Here is an 18,197-nt window from a genome sequence, read left to right as displayed (position 1 = left end):
CCTTCTCTTCCTGTTTGGTGTCATTTTGACTTTCCTGGCTCTCTCTCTGTTCACCTCTCCTGACCCCCCTCCTCCCTCACCCGCTGCCAGTGTCTGACCCCTCTCCATAATTTTCTCTCTGTTTTTCTCATTACCTCCCCTCCACCACGCACACCCCTTCCCCCACCATCGGTTCCTTCCTTTTTACCTCCCTGCCTGTCGGTAACGGAGTCAGCAAAATTTTCCACCCCCCCATAATAAGGTAACTGCAGTGCTTCTCCCAGGAGCCCCGGTGACCTCATGACCTGGAGTCCCATTTAATCCCCCGCCCCCGCACACCGTATCAGGCGGTCCGCGGGGCCAACATGACCGGCTGTGTCGAATGCTGCGCACTAGTCTGGCCCCTTTTCACCGCTACAGGTCAACAGGATCCGTGTGTGGCCCCAGCACACGCCATAAATCAGGACCGAGGCGCGCTAACATAACACAGAGCGAAGAAAAAACAACCTACCCAATGGGCAAAAGGAGAAACTTGCGTTTTAAAAATAGCCAGCGACCGACTGCTAACCTGTTATATCACAGCCCGTTTGTTGGCCCGTTCGTTGGCAAAAAGAAGAGCCGTTCTTTCAGTGTTGTCAGGATATTGTGTAATGTATTGATTTTCTACCACTGGTTTTCTACCAGCGTTCTTCATGTTCAGAGGTTTTGTCTCTGGGAGTGCCTCCATTGGGGAGAACGAGAGGGGGGGGGGGGGTCAAGGTGCTGTTGTTCACTGTGGGCTGACCCCCTGGGGACGCCAGTGCTGTGATTTGTGTGACTGCGTGATGACATCACTGTCATAGAGGGACAGAGGGCACCTCCTCCTTCCATGATGTCACCACACTCAGCAACTCTGCTTCTGCCATCAGCTTATAAGGTAGAATCCTCTCCCCTGACACATTATAGGAAAATACAGCAGCAGTAAAAATAGCTGAGAAGCCTGGCCATCTGTAGACTGCATTTAATGTAGCGGTGGTCCAGTTTTCTATTTATTTTTTCACAATCATGCTTTCCAAACTTGCAGTTTCTACCTAAACTCGGCCCCATGGAGTTTGCAGCTCTCCTCCAATGCACTTTGAGTAGGGTGAGGAGCCTGACCTGAATCTGGCAGAAGAAACACAGCTTGGAATGTTGTTAGGTATAGATAGAAGAGGATTTAGGTGATGTCTGTGTCTCTCTCTCTCTCTCTCTCTCTCTCTCACACACACACACACACACTCTATCTTTCTTTCTCTCACACACACCCCCCCACACACACACACACTATCTCCTCTCTCATTCTGATTTTCTTTCATGTGCTGAAGAGCCTTGTGGTGTTCACACCATCGTTGAAGCATTCTTCACTGTAGGCAAAAAGACAAGCCTTGATAGCCTTAATGGCCTGTTCCTATCATAAAAATATCTTGTTTCTTCCCCAATCCATAATCAGCAGACTAGTACTATACATAAACAGTGTGCCAGCTTTTCTCTGGAAAAAATTGGATCCGAATTTTACCATCTGCTATTGCAGTGTCAATACACTGTTGTTTAATTTTTCAGTTTGTAGGATTTTTGACATTTTTCTTATGTTCAGAATAACAGGTAATGATTATTGCATTAATTTACATTGAATTTAAATTTAAATGTTGTTGTTCTAAATTAAATCTCTTCAAATATATAAAGCTATAGTTTATTTACCCTAGGTAAAGTATAATCATTCTGTATATCAGTGTTATAAATCAGTATCAGCTGGCAGTTAAGGATAAGTAAGAACTTCACAAGATCAAATAAAAATCTGACACTTTATGGCAAATAGTATAGTATTAAGGTCTGCATAAAGGAAATATTTTCGATGTTGTTTTTAGATTTAGTTTTTAACACATACTTCACTTACAGTTAGTTCTGTATGCACAAAGGGACCTGTGAACCAATGGAGACCTTTAAATCAGTCCCGCTTTGGGAAAAAACCTTAACCCTCACCTAATTTACACACATTTACGCCAACGTCTTTTAAATTAATAACCACCTTGCCGTTCATGATTGTCTTTCCTCTGACCAAACTCCACACCTTCCCCCGCTTAACCTCTCAATTACATATCCCATGTCACCAATTTGCTTTTGCCTCCTGCCTCTCGTCTCCTTTGAAAGTAAAAGTCCCTCAATGGTTGGAGTCAGGCTGTGTCTACAGCCTGTAAGTAGGTCAGTGAAGTGTAACAGGAAGTCTTCCTATAGCCTCTGGACTGGTTTCCAGCCATACTGGAGGCACTCCCAGAGAAGCCTGACCTCCAAGACCTGTTTTCACATCCTTCACTACCCAGCAAGCACAAAACGTGATTGCAACTTTTCTGTAAGGACATTTAGGCTGGAGCAACATTTGTACAATATTTCTTTGAAGTTTATTTATTTAATTTCCCAAGACCACAGCTTTTCTGCTAAGTTGTAAATAGACCGAGGCATTCAATAAATATTCAATACCCTTTACAGTATATATGCAGTATACTGCAATATTTTATACCTTTACTTGTTCGAATATGTAATATTTTGTATGTAGTACAGTATTGTAATTTGACATTTATTGGACAGTAAACATCAGAGTTGAGACACCCCAGCCCATATATCAAGGTCTGTGAACATTGATATTGAGCATTCTACTTTATCTATGAATTTCATTTTGTCCACAAATTTAAGATATTAACGTGCTGATGTGTGGTTGGTTTAGAAGCCACTCTGAAACCTGTAGGATTGGGTCCTCCATACCCAGCTGTGCAAGCCTTCAACAGTCAGAAAAAGGGCTTGCGGTGAGAATGATACTGGACCGTTAGCTCATAGGACGACAGCTTGGATGTGAGCAGACTGAAGCGCTCGTTTACACGTGTCGGTTCGACGTCTCTCCTGTCGGCTCGTCTAGTGAGAGGCTGTTCTCACTCGCCTCCTCCCCCTGGGTTTTGTTGCTATGGCGATGTGAGTGAGGAGGAATAGAGATGAGACTCAGGAGGAGACATTCATACGCTGGTCTGTAGAATGGGATGGGTGTGTGTGTGTGTGCTTGGGGGAAAACTTTCAATGCCTGCTTGCATCTGGACTTGTGTGCCGCTTTGAGGGTGGCTTTGAAGGCGTTCCATTACCATATAAAATGATGCTCAGTGTTTATCCCACATCCTGCACTGACACTCAGTCGACTGAGGAAAATGAATCCCTTCTCTTTCAAGCTTAGCATGATGCTTAGCTTCTATTGCATGTTTTGTAATCCATCCATCCATCCATCCATTATCTGAACCCGCTTATCCTGAACAGGGTCGCAGGGGGGCTGGAGCCTATCCCAGCATACATTGGGCGAAAGGCAGGAATACACCCTGGACGGGTCGCCAGTCCATCGCAGGGCACATACACCATTCACTCATACACTCATACCTACGGGCAATTTAGACTCTCCAATCAGCCTAATCTGCATGTCTTTGGACTGTGGGAGGAAACCGGAGTACCCGGAGGAAACCCACGCAGACACGGGGAGAACATGCAAACTCCACACAGAGAGGCCCCGGCCGACGGGGATGCGAACCCAGGACCTCCTTGCTGTGAGGCGGCAGTGCTACCCACTGCGCCATCCGTGCCGCCATGTTTTGTAATGAGGATATCAAATTAGCAACTCTCTTTAATACTGTATCTGTGTAACAATGCTTATTAAAACTTCAAATGCCTTTGGACCAATCGTCTAAAATGGAAAGAGAGTGTGTATATACAGCTACAGTACAAATGGACCCAAGGAAGAAATATGATGATAACAAAATGACCAGAACAAGTTGTGCTGAATTAGCGCTTGCATTACTAATGTAGCCTACTTCTGATTGGACAATCAGGCCCAAATCTTTCTGTGGAATCCATGGGTGGAAAAAGCTTTCCGAGGCTTAACACCGTTCAGAGGACAGAGGGAGTGTTCAGACTGTGTTTATTTGCTTTGTACTTTGAGCTTTCAAACTGCCTCCTCTGCCAGTCTGACTCAGGCAGAGAGAGAAAGCAAAGGCTGACATGCTGGCTCTTTGACTTTTTGTGATAATGAGGCATCCGATTTGACAAAAGCGGTCTCTAAGAATTAACCTGCGTGCCATTTGGCTGCCGCACCGCATCCGGATCTTCCACGTGGAGAGAGAGAGGCTGGGGCAGCTCGCAGTATGTGCCTCCGATGCCGAGTATAGACGCCTGGGCACGTGCGTCTCCACGTGTGCCCCCACCACCACCACCACTGGGCTGATTTGGTGGAATTATCTCAGCAGGAGGCCGGGGTATCAGGCAGCTCTCCAGCACCATCTGGGCGCTCACTGCCACCATCCCCCAGATAAGGAGCCTGCTCTGGGCCAGGCTGCTCGCGGTGGCGGGCGGATGGCGGGAATGCACAGCCAGTGTGAGGCGGCACAGCAGAGACACTGCTGTTTCCCTGAGGGTGATTTTCAGACTCTTCACTGCCGTTGAAATCAATACCATCCTCGGTGAATTGATTCCAGGCGGGTGGGCGTTCATCACTCTGAAGCTGGAGAGTGGAAGTGGGCATTTCTTGGCCACCGAGGCAGATGAGTTGTTTCTCACTCTCTGACAGTCAAGTCAAAGCATGACAACGCACATTATCCATCCATCCATTATCTTAACCCGCTTATCCTGAACAGGGTCGCAGGGGGGCTGGAGCCTATCCCAGCATACATTGGGCGAAAGGCAGGAATACACCCTGGACAGGTCGCCAGTCCATTGCTGGGCGCACACACACCATTCACTCACACACTCATACACTCATACACTCTTACCTATGGGCAATTTAGACTCTCCAATCAGCCTAACCCGCGGGGAGAACATGCAAACTCCGCACAGAGAGGCCCCGGCCAACGGGGATTAGAACCCAGGACCTCCTTGCTGTGAGGCGGTAATGCTACCCAATGCACCATCCATGCCGCCCACAACGCACATTATGCAGGATAAAAAAACAACCCTGACTTATAAGAAAAGGTCAAGCGGCTGGTTCAGGAAGCTGCTGTTAGTATTAAGTAAAAACCGCATGAAGCAATTAGGGCGAGCTTTCATGATTACAGGCCCCTGCTGCGCAATATAATCCCAGAGTCCACGCTGGAGAGAAGCTGTGCAGATCCCGTGCTTGACTCACAGGCCCGCAGGGGTTGGGTCTCTGCCGGGTGTGTGGGGTGGCAGCGACCGCGTTGGCGGCTCTGAGGAATTTGGCGGTATCGCTGAGGGCTGGCACGGCGCCCCCTATTGAGCTGCAGGAGCCCCCCCCCCGTACATCCCGTTTTGGGAACATTTCCAATGGAGAAATTCAGCACTGAATTAGACTCAACTCTATGCATCTTTGTTTGTTTGTTTTTTGCTTCATAGTCCCTATGGATGGGATGCTGTGTGATATGTTGTGTGCACTACTTGCCTTTGAAAGATTTGGATTTTGCCGTCATGGTGGGACAAAGCTGTATGTATTGTTCCACTGACTGAGACATGTCTACCCGTGCAGTGGGAGTTGCAGAACTGTGAATTCATGCACCTGATATTGTAATTTCGGTTCTGGCTTTCTATTTTCTATTAGTGAGCCTGTTGGCTAAGCTCTAAAGCTAGTGTTCTGATTCAGAATTCAAACGTATTCAAACCTGAGAACTAACACAGAGGTTTCAAAGAACCAAGCGTTATTGTTCTAGAGCTTAATGTTAAGGTAAAACTCCTTTAAGGTTAAAATCCTTTGTCGTTTTGGTCAAACCCTTCTCAGGGCTCTATGCTAACATTTTTCCAAGGAACATATCTACTCCTGAGTTTAGCACACTAATGCATCCAAATTAGTAGATGTGCCTCAATTATTTTTCCGGTTATCACTCATAAACGCTCCTAAAACCCTCCAGACTTTTCTCCTGAAAGGGGCTCCACTGTGCTGTGTGGTCCTGAGGTGGAGGGGCCCTGCGGAGAGCGGTGTTAAAGAGCGGGGCCGAATCCCGGCGGAACACCACAGAGCTGTCTGTCAGACCTGTTTCTGGGAATCCCGAGAAGCATGTGACGGCGAGCAGGCTCAGATGCCTCTAGGGAGCAGTGTACTCTCCACACCACAATGAACCCTGCTGGCGCACGGCCAGAGCACACTTCTCCGTATCCTCCCAGAAGGCTCATACAGGGCGTGTGTGTACGTGCGCACGCGCGTGTTTCCCGGAGCATCCACAAAACAGGACCAATGACACGGCAAATCTTTATCCTCTGATAATTCCCTTACTCCTGTGCCTTCAGTTTTGCACTTTCAGTTGTCTTTGTGTTGACTGACGATAAGAGATGTTTCACCGGGTCTTTGTTTGAGACTTGCATTTATGGAGATAGAAGCAGGGTTTGTTTGATTTCATATTGATAATTCGTTCTCTTGTGGGCTGCACCGTTGTATGTGATGCCGTTGCTTGACGGAATTTTAATTTTATTTTGTGTGGCATGCAGTCGAAAGAATGCATTGATTAGCAGATCGATATGGCCTGATTCATTGATGCAGGGATACTTTGTGGTTAGCCTGAGGGGCAACAGGTCAGACCTGTGCTCCCCCCCACCCCTTCCCAGCCCATTCCAGGATGTGAATGATGGGGAAAACATCTGGATTCTGCTGCAGCAGGTCAAGGCCCTCTGCGATGAGTGCTAGGTTTCCATTTCGCCCTCAATGCCCTCTGGTCTCACCGTGTCGGTCTTTGAATCTCCTGAGATTCCTGCCATTATCACTGAGGTCTCTTACATAAATCAATGAACACAATTCCCTCCTCTCCCACTTGCCTGTTCTCCTCTCATTGGCCCTCACAGGCTTAATGCAAATTTTCTCTGTTGGTTGTTGCCGGATCGGTTTCCAAAACCAGGCAACCATTTGTGTACTCTGTGCTTCATTACTAAAGCTTAAACTAAGTGTGGGAGGTTTTAAGTCTTTATTTATTTACATGAAATTTGAACAGGCAGCGTTTCAGTTGGTAATTCCAGAACTTGCTTAAATGCCCTCAGCAATGTCTTGATCTGGACTACATTTCCTGTCAGTCCCTTCAGTTGTTGGGGGCAGGTGGTAAGAGCGTGTGGCAGGGTAGGGAACAGGAGCATTCTGAGTCCAGTGTGGATGCTGGGCACCGGAGAATAGAACCAGAACACAGCCTCAGATTCAAAAAGGAAATAAAAGGCATATTATATCAAACACAGTATGGCCCTGGATCTGTCTTTGATTGCATTTCCTCATGTCCTCCATTTGCATTGCCATGGTCCTTTTTGGCTCCGGTGATAGCTGGACCCGGAGGACACATTGCCATCACTGGGTCCTCCTCATGTTTGACAGCCTATTTGAAATACTTGATCTCTTTTTATGCGGCAATATCAGAATGAAAATTCAAAAAACAAAGTTTTCCCCACAAAACATGCTACCCTCCACATGAAAGAAGAATAGATGTGTTCAGAATATTGCTTGCCTCTCAAATGTATCAGTATGATAAAAGACAGGATTTCTGACTGGTGCCTAAAGGGTTTAAATAATGACTTGATCCTGGTCTGGTGAGTTTACCTGGCATCATACAGGCCTCAGGCTCCAGGCGCTTTCTCACTCAGTCATGTCCGACAGCTCCACTCTCTCTCCACATCAAAGCGCTCTGGGGTGAAAGACACAAACCGCCTTCAGCAGTGTTGGTCTTAGCCTTCCGCGAGTGAAAAAAATGCTAATCTGACTGTTAGCATGTGGAGAGGGAGGCGAGACGACAGGGAGGAGGAAATGGCTGAATGTGGGGAAAATGAGCGCAGACCAGCCCGCTGTTGTTCTGGGAACTGAGCGCGGCAGGAGAATGGTGTCAGGGCCAGAGAAGAGGCCAGCGTGGCCGCCATTGTCCGTCTCCCAGCCTGTTTGTTTACTGGGAAAGTCCCAGGTCACCGGGCCCTGGGGCCGAGATTAAGCGCCGATCACACAGAAAGATAAAGAGCGTCCTGCCGGAGGGTCGGGATGCATCGACCTGCCTCTCTCACCACTGAGTCTCCACCGTCTCCACCTGGCAAACACCCAGTGAGCGGTGTGTCTGTGTGTGTGTGTGTGTGTGTGTGTGTGTGAGAGTGTGTGTGTGTGTGTGTGTGTGTGTGAGTGTGTACATGTGTGTGTGTGCATGTGCGTGTGTGTGTGTGAGAGTGTGTGTGTGTATGTGTGTGTGTTTGTGTGTGTGTGTGTGTGTGTGCGTGTGTGTGTGTGTTTGTGTGTGTGTGAGTGTGTGTGAGAGTGTGTGTGTGTGGTTTGTGAGAAAAATCTTTATGAGAAAGCATCAAAGAAAAATGAACTTGATTCGATCCTGTCACAAGACCCATTATCCAAAAGGTTTGGTTTTAGAGTTCATCCTATTGACGGGTGTCTCAGCAGCAGAAGTGTTTAAGCACAAATCAATGTATTGGGCCAAGCTGGTGAATCATTCTGCTCATAACTCTTCTGTGCTGAGTCATTATCTTCTGGCCTTGATGTTTTTAATAAAATATCCACCGCTTGAAGGCCGAACCTCTGTTTATCGGAAAGCCTCTGCTCATCCAATTTATGCAAAAAATGCCTTGGCCTGTTATCTCAGAATCTTCCCGTTATGGAGTCGAATACGTTCCTTTTAAGTAATACCAGGTCTTCTGCTCGATTTGTTTTATCAACTCAAACTGCACTTCCTCCTGTAATCTGCTTTCTCCCCCGTCATCACCATTATAAAAATGAGCCTGACTCCCACGGTGGCTGAGCGTTCGGTGGGAAATGGCCGTTATTAAAGCGGCCGATGTCGCGTTTCTTTAAATGGCCTTTGGCAGTTTGTGCGCGGAACCTTCCTTCCAGCGCGCTTTAGAGTGGCGAGAAGTCCTCGTGTGTTTCAGCCACCTACGAGCCGCTCGCCCGCGCGCAGATTGAATAAGGCCGTTTAGCGTTCACGCGTTTGTGACAAACCACACCGCTGTCCCCACACGACATCTCCTTTCTCTCCACACTTATCTCTGCTGATTTGTCGTTAATGAAATTAGAGACGGTGTGGAATTAGATGGCTGGTCATGCATCACGGCCTAATTGCACCATAAAGCTAGTCAGACAGTGACGGACGTGAGAACTGGAATAGTGAGTCCCTGCGTGATGGAGGGGGGGCTGTGTCAGTTGTACCCTCCTGAAGTAAAAACACACAATTGGTTGAAAAATCTATTTTTAATTACAGAGATGAACTCAAATTCAGATAATAAATTGAAAAAGGCCTCTTGTGTTCTTTGAGGATTTATGCAATTATTATTTGAAACTCAATTTATTTCCTGAATTGACTAAATGGTACTGACTTCTACTCTGAACACACGCACACGCACACATGCACACATGCAGACACTCACACCCACACACATGCACACACACACACACACACACACACGTACACAAACACTCTCTCTCTCTCTCACACACACACACACACACATTAATGCAGATTGAATAATCGAGCACAGCCAGCAGTTTTAAGTGCGGCAGGCCCCAGAGAGATGACTTTGTATCTGCTAATGACAGCCCCTTTCCCACCCGCTAACCTCCTTACCCAAACCCAGCCGCCCGGGATGTGCTGACTGGAGGAATTTTCCCCCAGCGCGGGGGCAGACAGGGGCCTGGGAGATCCCAAACCTTCACCAAGGATGAGGGTGGAGGAGAGGGGAAGCTTCTCAGTCCCCTAAAGTCACTCGATATTTATCCTTTAATTAACTATTTGATTGCTAATGAGTTCGAGTATTTGTTTTTTCTTCAGGCACATTGTTTGATTCTGAGTCAAATGACTAATGTTGACCAAATCCAGAATAAAATGGCGTGCAAAGTTGCCGTCATTTGCCGCAATCCACAGCAGCTTAGGGGCTCATGCTGTAATGTGATGAAAAGCAAAATGCCCTCCCCTCTATTAAAAAATGAGAGGCTTATCATGTGGCCACACTTCCCTCTCAGAATTCAAAAGTCACTGAATTCTCTCTCTCTCTCTCTCTGTCTCTCCCTCTCTCACTCTCACTCCTCCTTATCCCCCTCATTCTTTCAGTCTCTGATTTTGTCTCTTCCCCTCTGTCGCTTTCTCTCTCCTCTCTCTCCCATCTCTCTCTCTCTGTTTCTCTCTTTCTCTCCAGTAAATCTGAGGGCCAGATGGAAGTGATAATGCTATTTGCAGTCCTCCCACAGCCAGACCCAGCACCCTGAGTTCTTACTCACTGTAGTGTGAGGTGTAAGAGAGTTTCTGACCTGCTTATGAGCGAGTCGGCTGCTTTCTGCTGCTTCTATTCACACATGTACACGTGCGCACACACAAACACACACTGATATAATTGTGTGCGATCGGCCCAATTTTAACATGGTTATGAGGACCGTCACTGCTCTGAGATGCTCAGGGTGTTACGACTGGAATGCACCCCCGGCTCTCAGTCCTCATCCCGTCACTGGAGATCCAGTTCCTCCACAGTACTCCCAGCACAGGGTCAGAGGTCACTGTCCCACTCTCCCCCTGGAACCCTTTCTGTCTGGGTTTAAAAAAATGCTCAAGGACGGTTGGTGTGTGTTATGTGTTTAACAGACTTTTAACAGGAGAAAACAGTAGAGGAGTAAAGAGTGTGCACACTCACTCTCAGAAATAAAGGATACAATTTACCAAATGTACCCTGAAAGTATGATATGATGTTCTCTTTGGGTTCAAATGAGTTTTCCAAGCAAAAAAGCTTCAAATTATATATTGCAGGTGAGGTGTACAATTTTACCTATAGGGCACTGCCCCAGCGACAAGCATTTGTACCTTTAAGTGACTTTAAGTGGCTTTATTTCTGAGAGTGCAGTCTGGAAGGATCTCAAGACGAGGGGCGCGATTAACTATCATTTGGTTCGGTACCCCCTCCTCTCACGCGCAAGCTCCGTTCTACCCTCCCCCGCTCTCGATGACATCACTCCGTGAGTGTCGACATGCAGACTATTTTTAAACGGTAATCAAGCGTCGTGCAGCAGTGAAAGCAGATAACCACTCGCTTCCTCCCCAAGCCAGCGCGGTGCCCCCTGCGGCCACATGATTTTGTGGGGTGGCCTCTAAAATGCAGAAATAAAATTCACTGCAAAAGATTTCACCCACAACAACACGTATCCATACCCACGTTATGAGAAAACACTGTGATCAGACTGTCAGCCACGGTAGGTTTGTGACTTAAGATAAAGACAGACTCCTAAAATACAACCCCCTGACGCTTAATGGATTGTGCTTTTTGTGGTTCATACTGGCGCGTGTGTAGGCAACATGCTCTGTGAGTATGTGTGTTGAAGTTGTCTGCATTGTTTTCTGTCCTATCCGTACAGTTTCCGCTAACCCCGACAGGGTCGCCACATCTAGGATGTATGCCGCAGACTGCATGTGAGACTTTGTAGACCTTACCTGGAACGTGACCATTGACTGCGTCTCAACGTACAAACTGGCCTTTGGAAGGTTCTCCCAATGCCAGCAAACTCTCTCTTTTTCGGCCCACGTTTGTTCTCACCTCCCTTCTTCCCTCCATCGTCCATGGCGATGGCTTCCCATGACACCCCTGCGCTCGTATGGTCTGTCTCCTGTGTTTCTCCCGCTGTCTCAGCCCCCCTCCCCTCCCCAGCGCGGTGTGTGCCCTGCTCCGTCTCCTTCGCTGTGGGTGGCGACAGCAGTGTCTGGGTGTCTGTGACTTCCACATTAGGTCTGGGAAATACAGAGATACATTACCTTCATTGAGAAGTGCCTGTTTGACATAGTGGGTATATAACTGAACCTTAATTACAAGTTAGATAAGAACAGCGACTACAGTACTGTGATATGTGGTGTGCTGCAAATAATGGAAAAATTGGCAATTTTAACATTTTATTGTTATTTATCGGTGCTGCATGTTTTTGTTGATTCAGAAACATTTTGACAGGGTTTCTTTTTATAAATTAAGGAACATGAAATGAATATAGTATATGAATGAATATATTTCTGAAAAAGCTATGTGTACACAAGTGGAACTAGATATTTTGTCTTCTGAAAGAATTGGTCGAAAATTTGGATCATTGGAAATTCACCGTCTTGTGCACGTTCCCACTCTCATCCTCGGCTATAACTTTTTATTTGAGTGATTTTTGTTGCTCATTCGTCCACACTCTCATTCTGTCTACTGCTCCTGTTTATAAGTGATTTTTATCCTTCATTAAATCTAATCATATAATTAAATCTCTCTGTCTGTCTCTCTCCCTCTCTCTCCCTTTTCTTTTCTTCCTCTTTCTCCCCTGCTCCCCCTTCTCCCCCCCTCTCTCTAATCTCTCCCCTTTCCCTCCCTCTCCCTCTCCCCCCCTCTCTCTCTCCCCCCCTCTCTCTACCTCTCCCCCCTCCCCCCCCCTCTCTCCCCCTCTCTCTCTGCAGAGTCGTATTCGACAGCGGGCAGTGAGGGCAGTATCTCCACCTCCGTGGCCTCCCTGCCCCCCCAGGCCTCGGGAAGCTCCGCCCCCAGCTCCCCCGGCTCCCGCCGCTCGGTCTCCACCCTTAAAAAGTGGCTGACCAATCCGGTGCGCAAGCTGAGCTCCGCGGGCCTCGGGGGGGCCAAGGGCGAGCGGCAGGTCCGCAGGCCGGACGGCAGGCCCCCACCCGCCCAGCCGAGCCAGGACCCGCCGGGGCCCGGAGACCAGGCCGGCGGCCGCACCGTCCTCTCCACTGCCCAGAAGGAGCCGGTGAGACCCGGGGCCTGGCGGCCATTTTGGGGGAGAGAGGGAAACGATTTTGTTATTCTTTAAGTTGGGGTTTGGCGGCCACTGTTGGTTATTTTGGGATGTTGGGGTGTCCAGTCGCCACAATTTGGTGGTCAGACGGTTCTTAAGGGGTATTGGGGGCAGGGGGCTTGCGGTTTTTGGGGGGAGAAGATCACAGCCATTGTTCTGAAGATAAAACATTCAGTGAGTTGATGGCAAGGAAGTCATAGGCAAGAAGCTATCAGAAAGGAGTTTATTCTGAAAGGCAGAACATACAGAACACTAAACAGGAAATACATCACTCTGATCGTCTCTGATTGTTCAGCTGACAGCTTTCCCTGTAGACTACAGTGTTAGCACACGGGGAATTTAACTTCCATTAGTGTTGACTACTTGTCAGAGTTAGCTGGCTAGCCATCATTGTGTAACATGCCGACCAGAGCAATAGCACACCAAGTGCTTAACCTCCGGCACTGCTGACTAATAGCCTGTGTGTGTTAGTGGCCTAGCCTAATGCCTCAGCGTGTAACACGCAGACCACAGTGATAGCACACAGAGTGTTTAAACTCTTGTGTGTTAGAGGGCTAGCCTAATGGGGCAGTGTGTAGCACACGGACCACAGCGATAGCACACAGAGTGTTTAAACTCCTGTGTGTTAGCGGGCTAGCCTAATGGGGCAGTGTGTAGCACACGGACCACAGCGATAGCACACAGAGTGTTTAAACTCCTGTGTGTTAGCGGGCTAGCCTAACAGGTCAGCGTGTCAGCTGTTCCTGTGGGACCTGTGTGCCCCTGTCTGTGAGTGCAGTACTGAGGGGCTCTCTGTCCTGCAGGAGAGTGGGAACGGGCCTGGACCTCCTGAAGACTGCACGCCTGGGACCCCCCTGTGCAACAGCTACCTGTCTGACCTCCTGCAGGGGGGCAACACCCCCACGCACACACAGGTACGTACAGACCACTACATACACAACAGGTATACACTCAGGCCTGTACATACACACACACACGTACACACACACACCCACACCCACATACACACACACACACACATACATACACACATACACACCCACATACACACACATACACCCACACACCCACATACACACATACACACACACACACACACACACACACATACACACCCACACACACATACACACACACACCCACGCACATGCAGGTACGTACAGACCATCCTAATGGTATACACTCAGACCTGTACAACACAAACACACATAAACACATACACTCACACACAGACACACAGACACACAGACACACACACATGTAAGCATGAATAAAACACACACACATGCACGTATGCATGCACACTCCCACACACATACGCTAAATCAGCTCTTCAAAATTCCTCAAAGTCCTTATTTACACCCAGGTTTTTCAGGGGCAGGTGAAGTCAAACAAAAAACCAGTGTTGGTAGCTCATTCTTTCAGAAACCTGTTCACAGCCCTATCTGCAGCGACACAGCTGTCCGTCCTGGCCAAGCCACTTGTTTAGAGCGAAGCGGGGCGGACAGTAATCAGAGGCTCGGATATCCAGCCCGCTGTATGGGTCCTGCACACGTGCCCAGTCAGTTCCCACTTGGCTGAACAGCCAATGCTGACTCTGTGTCTCTGTTATTCAAACATGGCCGCTCAGGCCTCAGTGGGCGCGGGTCAGTCAGTCATGAGTAAACAGGCTCCTCTGGGTGCCAGGGTGGCATCAGAGGGAATGTGCATGGAGAGGCGGAGATACGTCCCTTATATTTTGAGATAAGCAATAATACAAAAAAGCTTTTTTGTTGTCTTTTTATTTAGCAGGTGAGTCGCTAAAAACAAGCACAAAAGCGAAAAGAGAAAGCAAGATGAGATAACAATGAGATGACAAGCTAACGGTGAGATAACGAGGTAACAGCGAGATAACAAGGTAACAGTCAGATAATGAGGTAACAGTGAGATAAAGAGGTAATGGAAAGATAACAAGGTGAGAGAGAGGTAATGGTAGGATACTGAAGCAAAGGTGAAATCATGAGGTAACAGTGAAATAACAAGATAACAGTAAAATAACACGGTAGTGTCGAGTTAATAGTGAGAAAGCACGATATATCAGTTCTCTTGATGCTTATTTCCCATTGCTGTCACTGAACAAATAGGGCCCTCTGAACTATGACAGGAAGGCTAATATATACTCAGTGAGCACTTTATTAGGTATTTATTAGACTCATTTTTTGGACTTCTTAAGTCTTTTGCTGCTGTAACCCATCCACTTAGAGGTTTAACGCGTTGTGTGTTCAGAGATGCTCTTCTGTATACCACTGTTGTAAGGCGTGGTTATTTGCATTAAAGTCATCCTGTCAGCTTTCACCAATCTCGCCCTTCTCCTCTGACCTGTCTCATAAACAAGGTATTTTTGCCGACAGAACTGCTGCTCACTGGATGTTTTTTGTTTTTAGCACCATTCTCTGCAAACTCTAGAGTCTGTTGTGCGTGAAAAACCCAGGAGCTCAGCAGTTTCTGAGATATTCAACCCCCCCTGTCTGGCACCAACTATCATTCCACGGTCAAAGTCACTTAGATCACATTTCTTCATTTGGTCTGAAAAACTGCTGAACCTCTTAACCACGTCTGCTTGGTTTTATGCATTTAGTTTCTGCCACATGATTGGCTGATTACCAGATTGCATTAGCAAGCTGGTATACTGGTCTATTACTGAGTGTAAACGGGTATAAACTGATGGAGTCCATTATGGTTATAAACTGTCACACTGCCTGTAGTTTTGAAGCTGAATATGCCAACACAGCACCCTCTACCCGCCACCGCGGCCTTCGCTGTGGACCGGCGGTTGTGCCAGCTCCCTGCTCTGTGCCGAAGCACTCTCAGAACAAAATGTACCCAAAAACGGGTCAGACAGACTGACAGGGGAGAGGGAGGGGGAGAGTAAATTATCTCAGTAATGGTAAGCCTCTTTCCCTTTCTCTCTCTATATCTCTCTTTCGGTCTCTCGCTCATTCACTCAGTTTTTTACAAATACACTTTACTAGATGACACGATCAATATGATTTATCACAATTTCATTTTATTAACATAAAACACATAATCTCTCTCTCTTTCTCTATCTCTCTCTCCCCCTCTCTCTGTTTCCAGCTTTCTTATTCTCTTTCAGCTCTTGTGTCTTCCTTATGTTTTAAACACTCTATCTGTGTGTGTGTGTATGTCTCAGATTGTGACTTAGTGATCACTTTCCAGTAGCCTAAATGGTGTGTGTGTGTGTGTGTGTGTGTGCCCCCATCTCTCATCCTTGCAATGTAACATATCAAGCGCTTCCTTTGTGCCACTTGTAGTGCTGTCTTCCATTCTCACCAGCAGTGGTGTAGACTAACAGGCCTGTTCCCCAGCCGCTCCAGAGATGACGGCTAGAGATTGTCAGGAGAGGTAATGAGGCTTCCTCACACAATGCTAAAATACACAACACATTGAAATGCCTCTTCCAAACATTTTTTGTGTTTTGGTAGTATATCCCTCTATTTATTTCTGTCTGCAGAGACAGAGTAAACAGTATAGGTATGGAGACACAATTTAAGTGTTTATATATTACAGAAAAAGCTTTTTTGAAAAGCAAGTTTCATGAAAAAACATACTCATTAAAAAAACTTCTGGCAAGAAAAAAACAAAACAAGCTTAAATACAAAGAAAGGGGAAAGGCAGGATCTTTCCTGTGGAGTTTGCCAGAACACATCTGGAAGTGATCAGGGCAGTGAAGCAGACCTGTCAGCCCTGCTTTGAGCTGGGGAGCTGAAAACAGGGCCAGGGGAGGCCAGGACACGCACACACATATTACTACTACTACTACACACACACAAACACACACAAACACACACACATTACTACGACTACTACAACTAGGGCGGCCTGTAGCGTAGTGGTTAAGGTAAATGACTGGGACACAATAAGATCCGCACAGCCGTTGGGCCCTTGAGCAAGGCCCTTAAGCAAGGCCCAGAGGAGGATTGTCTCCTGCTTAGTCTAATCAACTGTACGTCGCTCTGGATAAGAGTGTCTGCCAAATGCCAATAATGTAATGTAATGTCACAACTACACACACCCACACGCACAACTAATACTACTACAACTACACACACAGACACAAACCCACACACACACACACACACACACACATTACTACGACTACTACAACTACACACACAGACACACACATTACTATGACTACTACAACTACACACACCCACACACACATTACTACGACTACTACAACTACACACAGACACACACATTACTATGACTACTACAACTACACACACCCACACACACATTACTACGACTACTACAACTACACACACAGACACACACATTACTATGACTACTACAACTACACACACCCACACACACATTACTACGACTACTACAACTACACACACAGACACACACTACTACACACACACACGTACACACTAATACGCTCACAAAATTCTACACACACACACTACTGCACGCACGTACACAAACACACACACACACACTACTACACACATTGCACTGGGATGCACAGCACACACTCACACACACACACGCATACACACACATACACACACACATACACACACACACGCATACACACACATGCACACACACACGCATACACACACACACACACACACACACACACACACACACTCCCCTGCACAGATTCCACCGCTCCATTGTGCTTTTTATAAACTCTGCTTGAGCCATTTGATTCTTTTCATGTGCTGCATGTGCCTGTTTTCCGTGACTGGCCGGAGGTTCCCCCCCACAGTGCAGAATGAGTCTCTCATACCCAGCCCCACAACATGTCTTGCACAACCGCACCACGTGTGGAGTTAGCCTCTGCAGGACCCCAGTGTGCGGCCGGCAACGTCTCCCCCGCGCTCTGTACTCAGAGGAAGGAAATGTCTGAATGAAAGCTAAACGTCGGTGGTAAACACCACCGGTGGTGGACCCCAAAGGGAGGACGGTTTGCGGGGGGGGGTGAGAGGGGAAAGTGCACATCCATCACAGTGCGTGGCGGGTGAATCTCAGGTATGTGCGTGCGTCACAGGGCTGGCCCCGCCCCCGGGCCCATTGAGCCGGCTCAGGGAAGCGTGGACAGGCCGTCACGTTGATGAGTTTGTCCGAGCCGCGGCCCGTGGGAGAGGGCCAGATTTGTCCAGCGAAAGGGAGAAGAGAGACGGGGGCGGGGTTTGTTGGTTTGGAGAAGGGGGGGGGGGGGGGGATTAGTCACGCTTGCTGAATGAAGTTTTTGTGTCTGCGGTAAAGTGGTGCATCTTACCCCGACTGGTTACCATGGATAAACAGCCCATAGTCAGGAGATGACGGGAGAAGATCATCAATCACGCATTCACAAGCATTCACAAAGGGATGACGAGGCCCCTTGCTTGCTTAGCCCCAAACCCTTTGACCGCCTGGTAAGCCAAGTGTGTTCCAGGAG

General features: G+C 47.6%; 1 protein-coding gene across 2 annotated transcripts in view; it reads left to right on the top strand.

The window, feature by feature from the left end:
- arhgef25b (Rho guanine nucleotide exchange factor (GEF) 25b) overlaps positions 1-18,197 on the top strand; it is a 68,771-nt gene that overhangs the window by 31,266 nt on the left and 19,308 nt on the right. For both annotated transcript variants that reach the window (XM_061220249.1, XM_061220250.1), the window contains 2 exons: positions 12,390-12,694; positions 13,546-13,656. In XM_061220249.1, coding sequence (XP_061076233.1) covers positions 12,390-12,694; positions 13,546-13,656 — 416 coding nt within the window. The remainder of the gene's footprint in view (positions 1-12,389; positions 12,695-13,545; positions 13,657-18,197) is intronic.

This window comes from Conger conger, chromosome 14 (assembly GCF_963514075.1).
Source record: "Conger conger chromosome 14, fConCon1.1, whole genome shotgun sequence".
NCBI lineage: Eukaryota > Metazoa > Chordata > Actinopteri > Anguilliformes > Congridae > Conger > Conger conger.
Note: the sequence above shows the minus strand (reverse complement) of the source record. Positions and strands in the feature narration are given on the sequence as shown.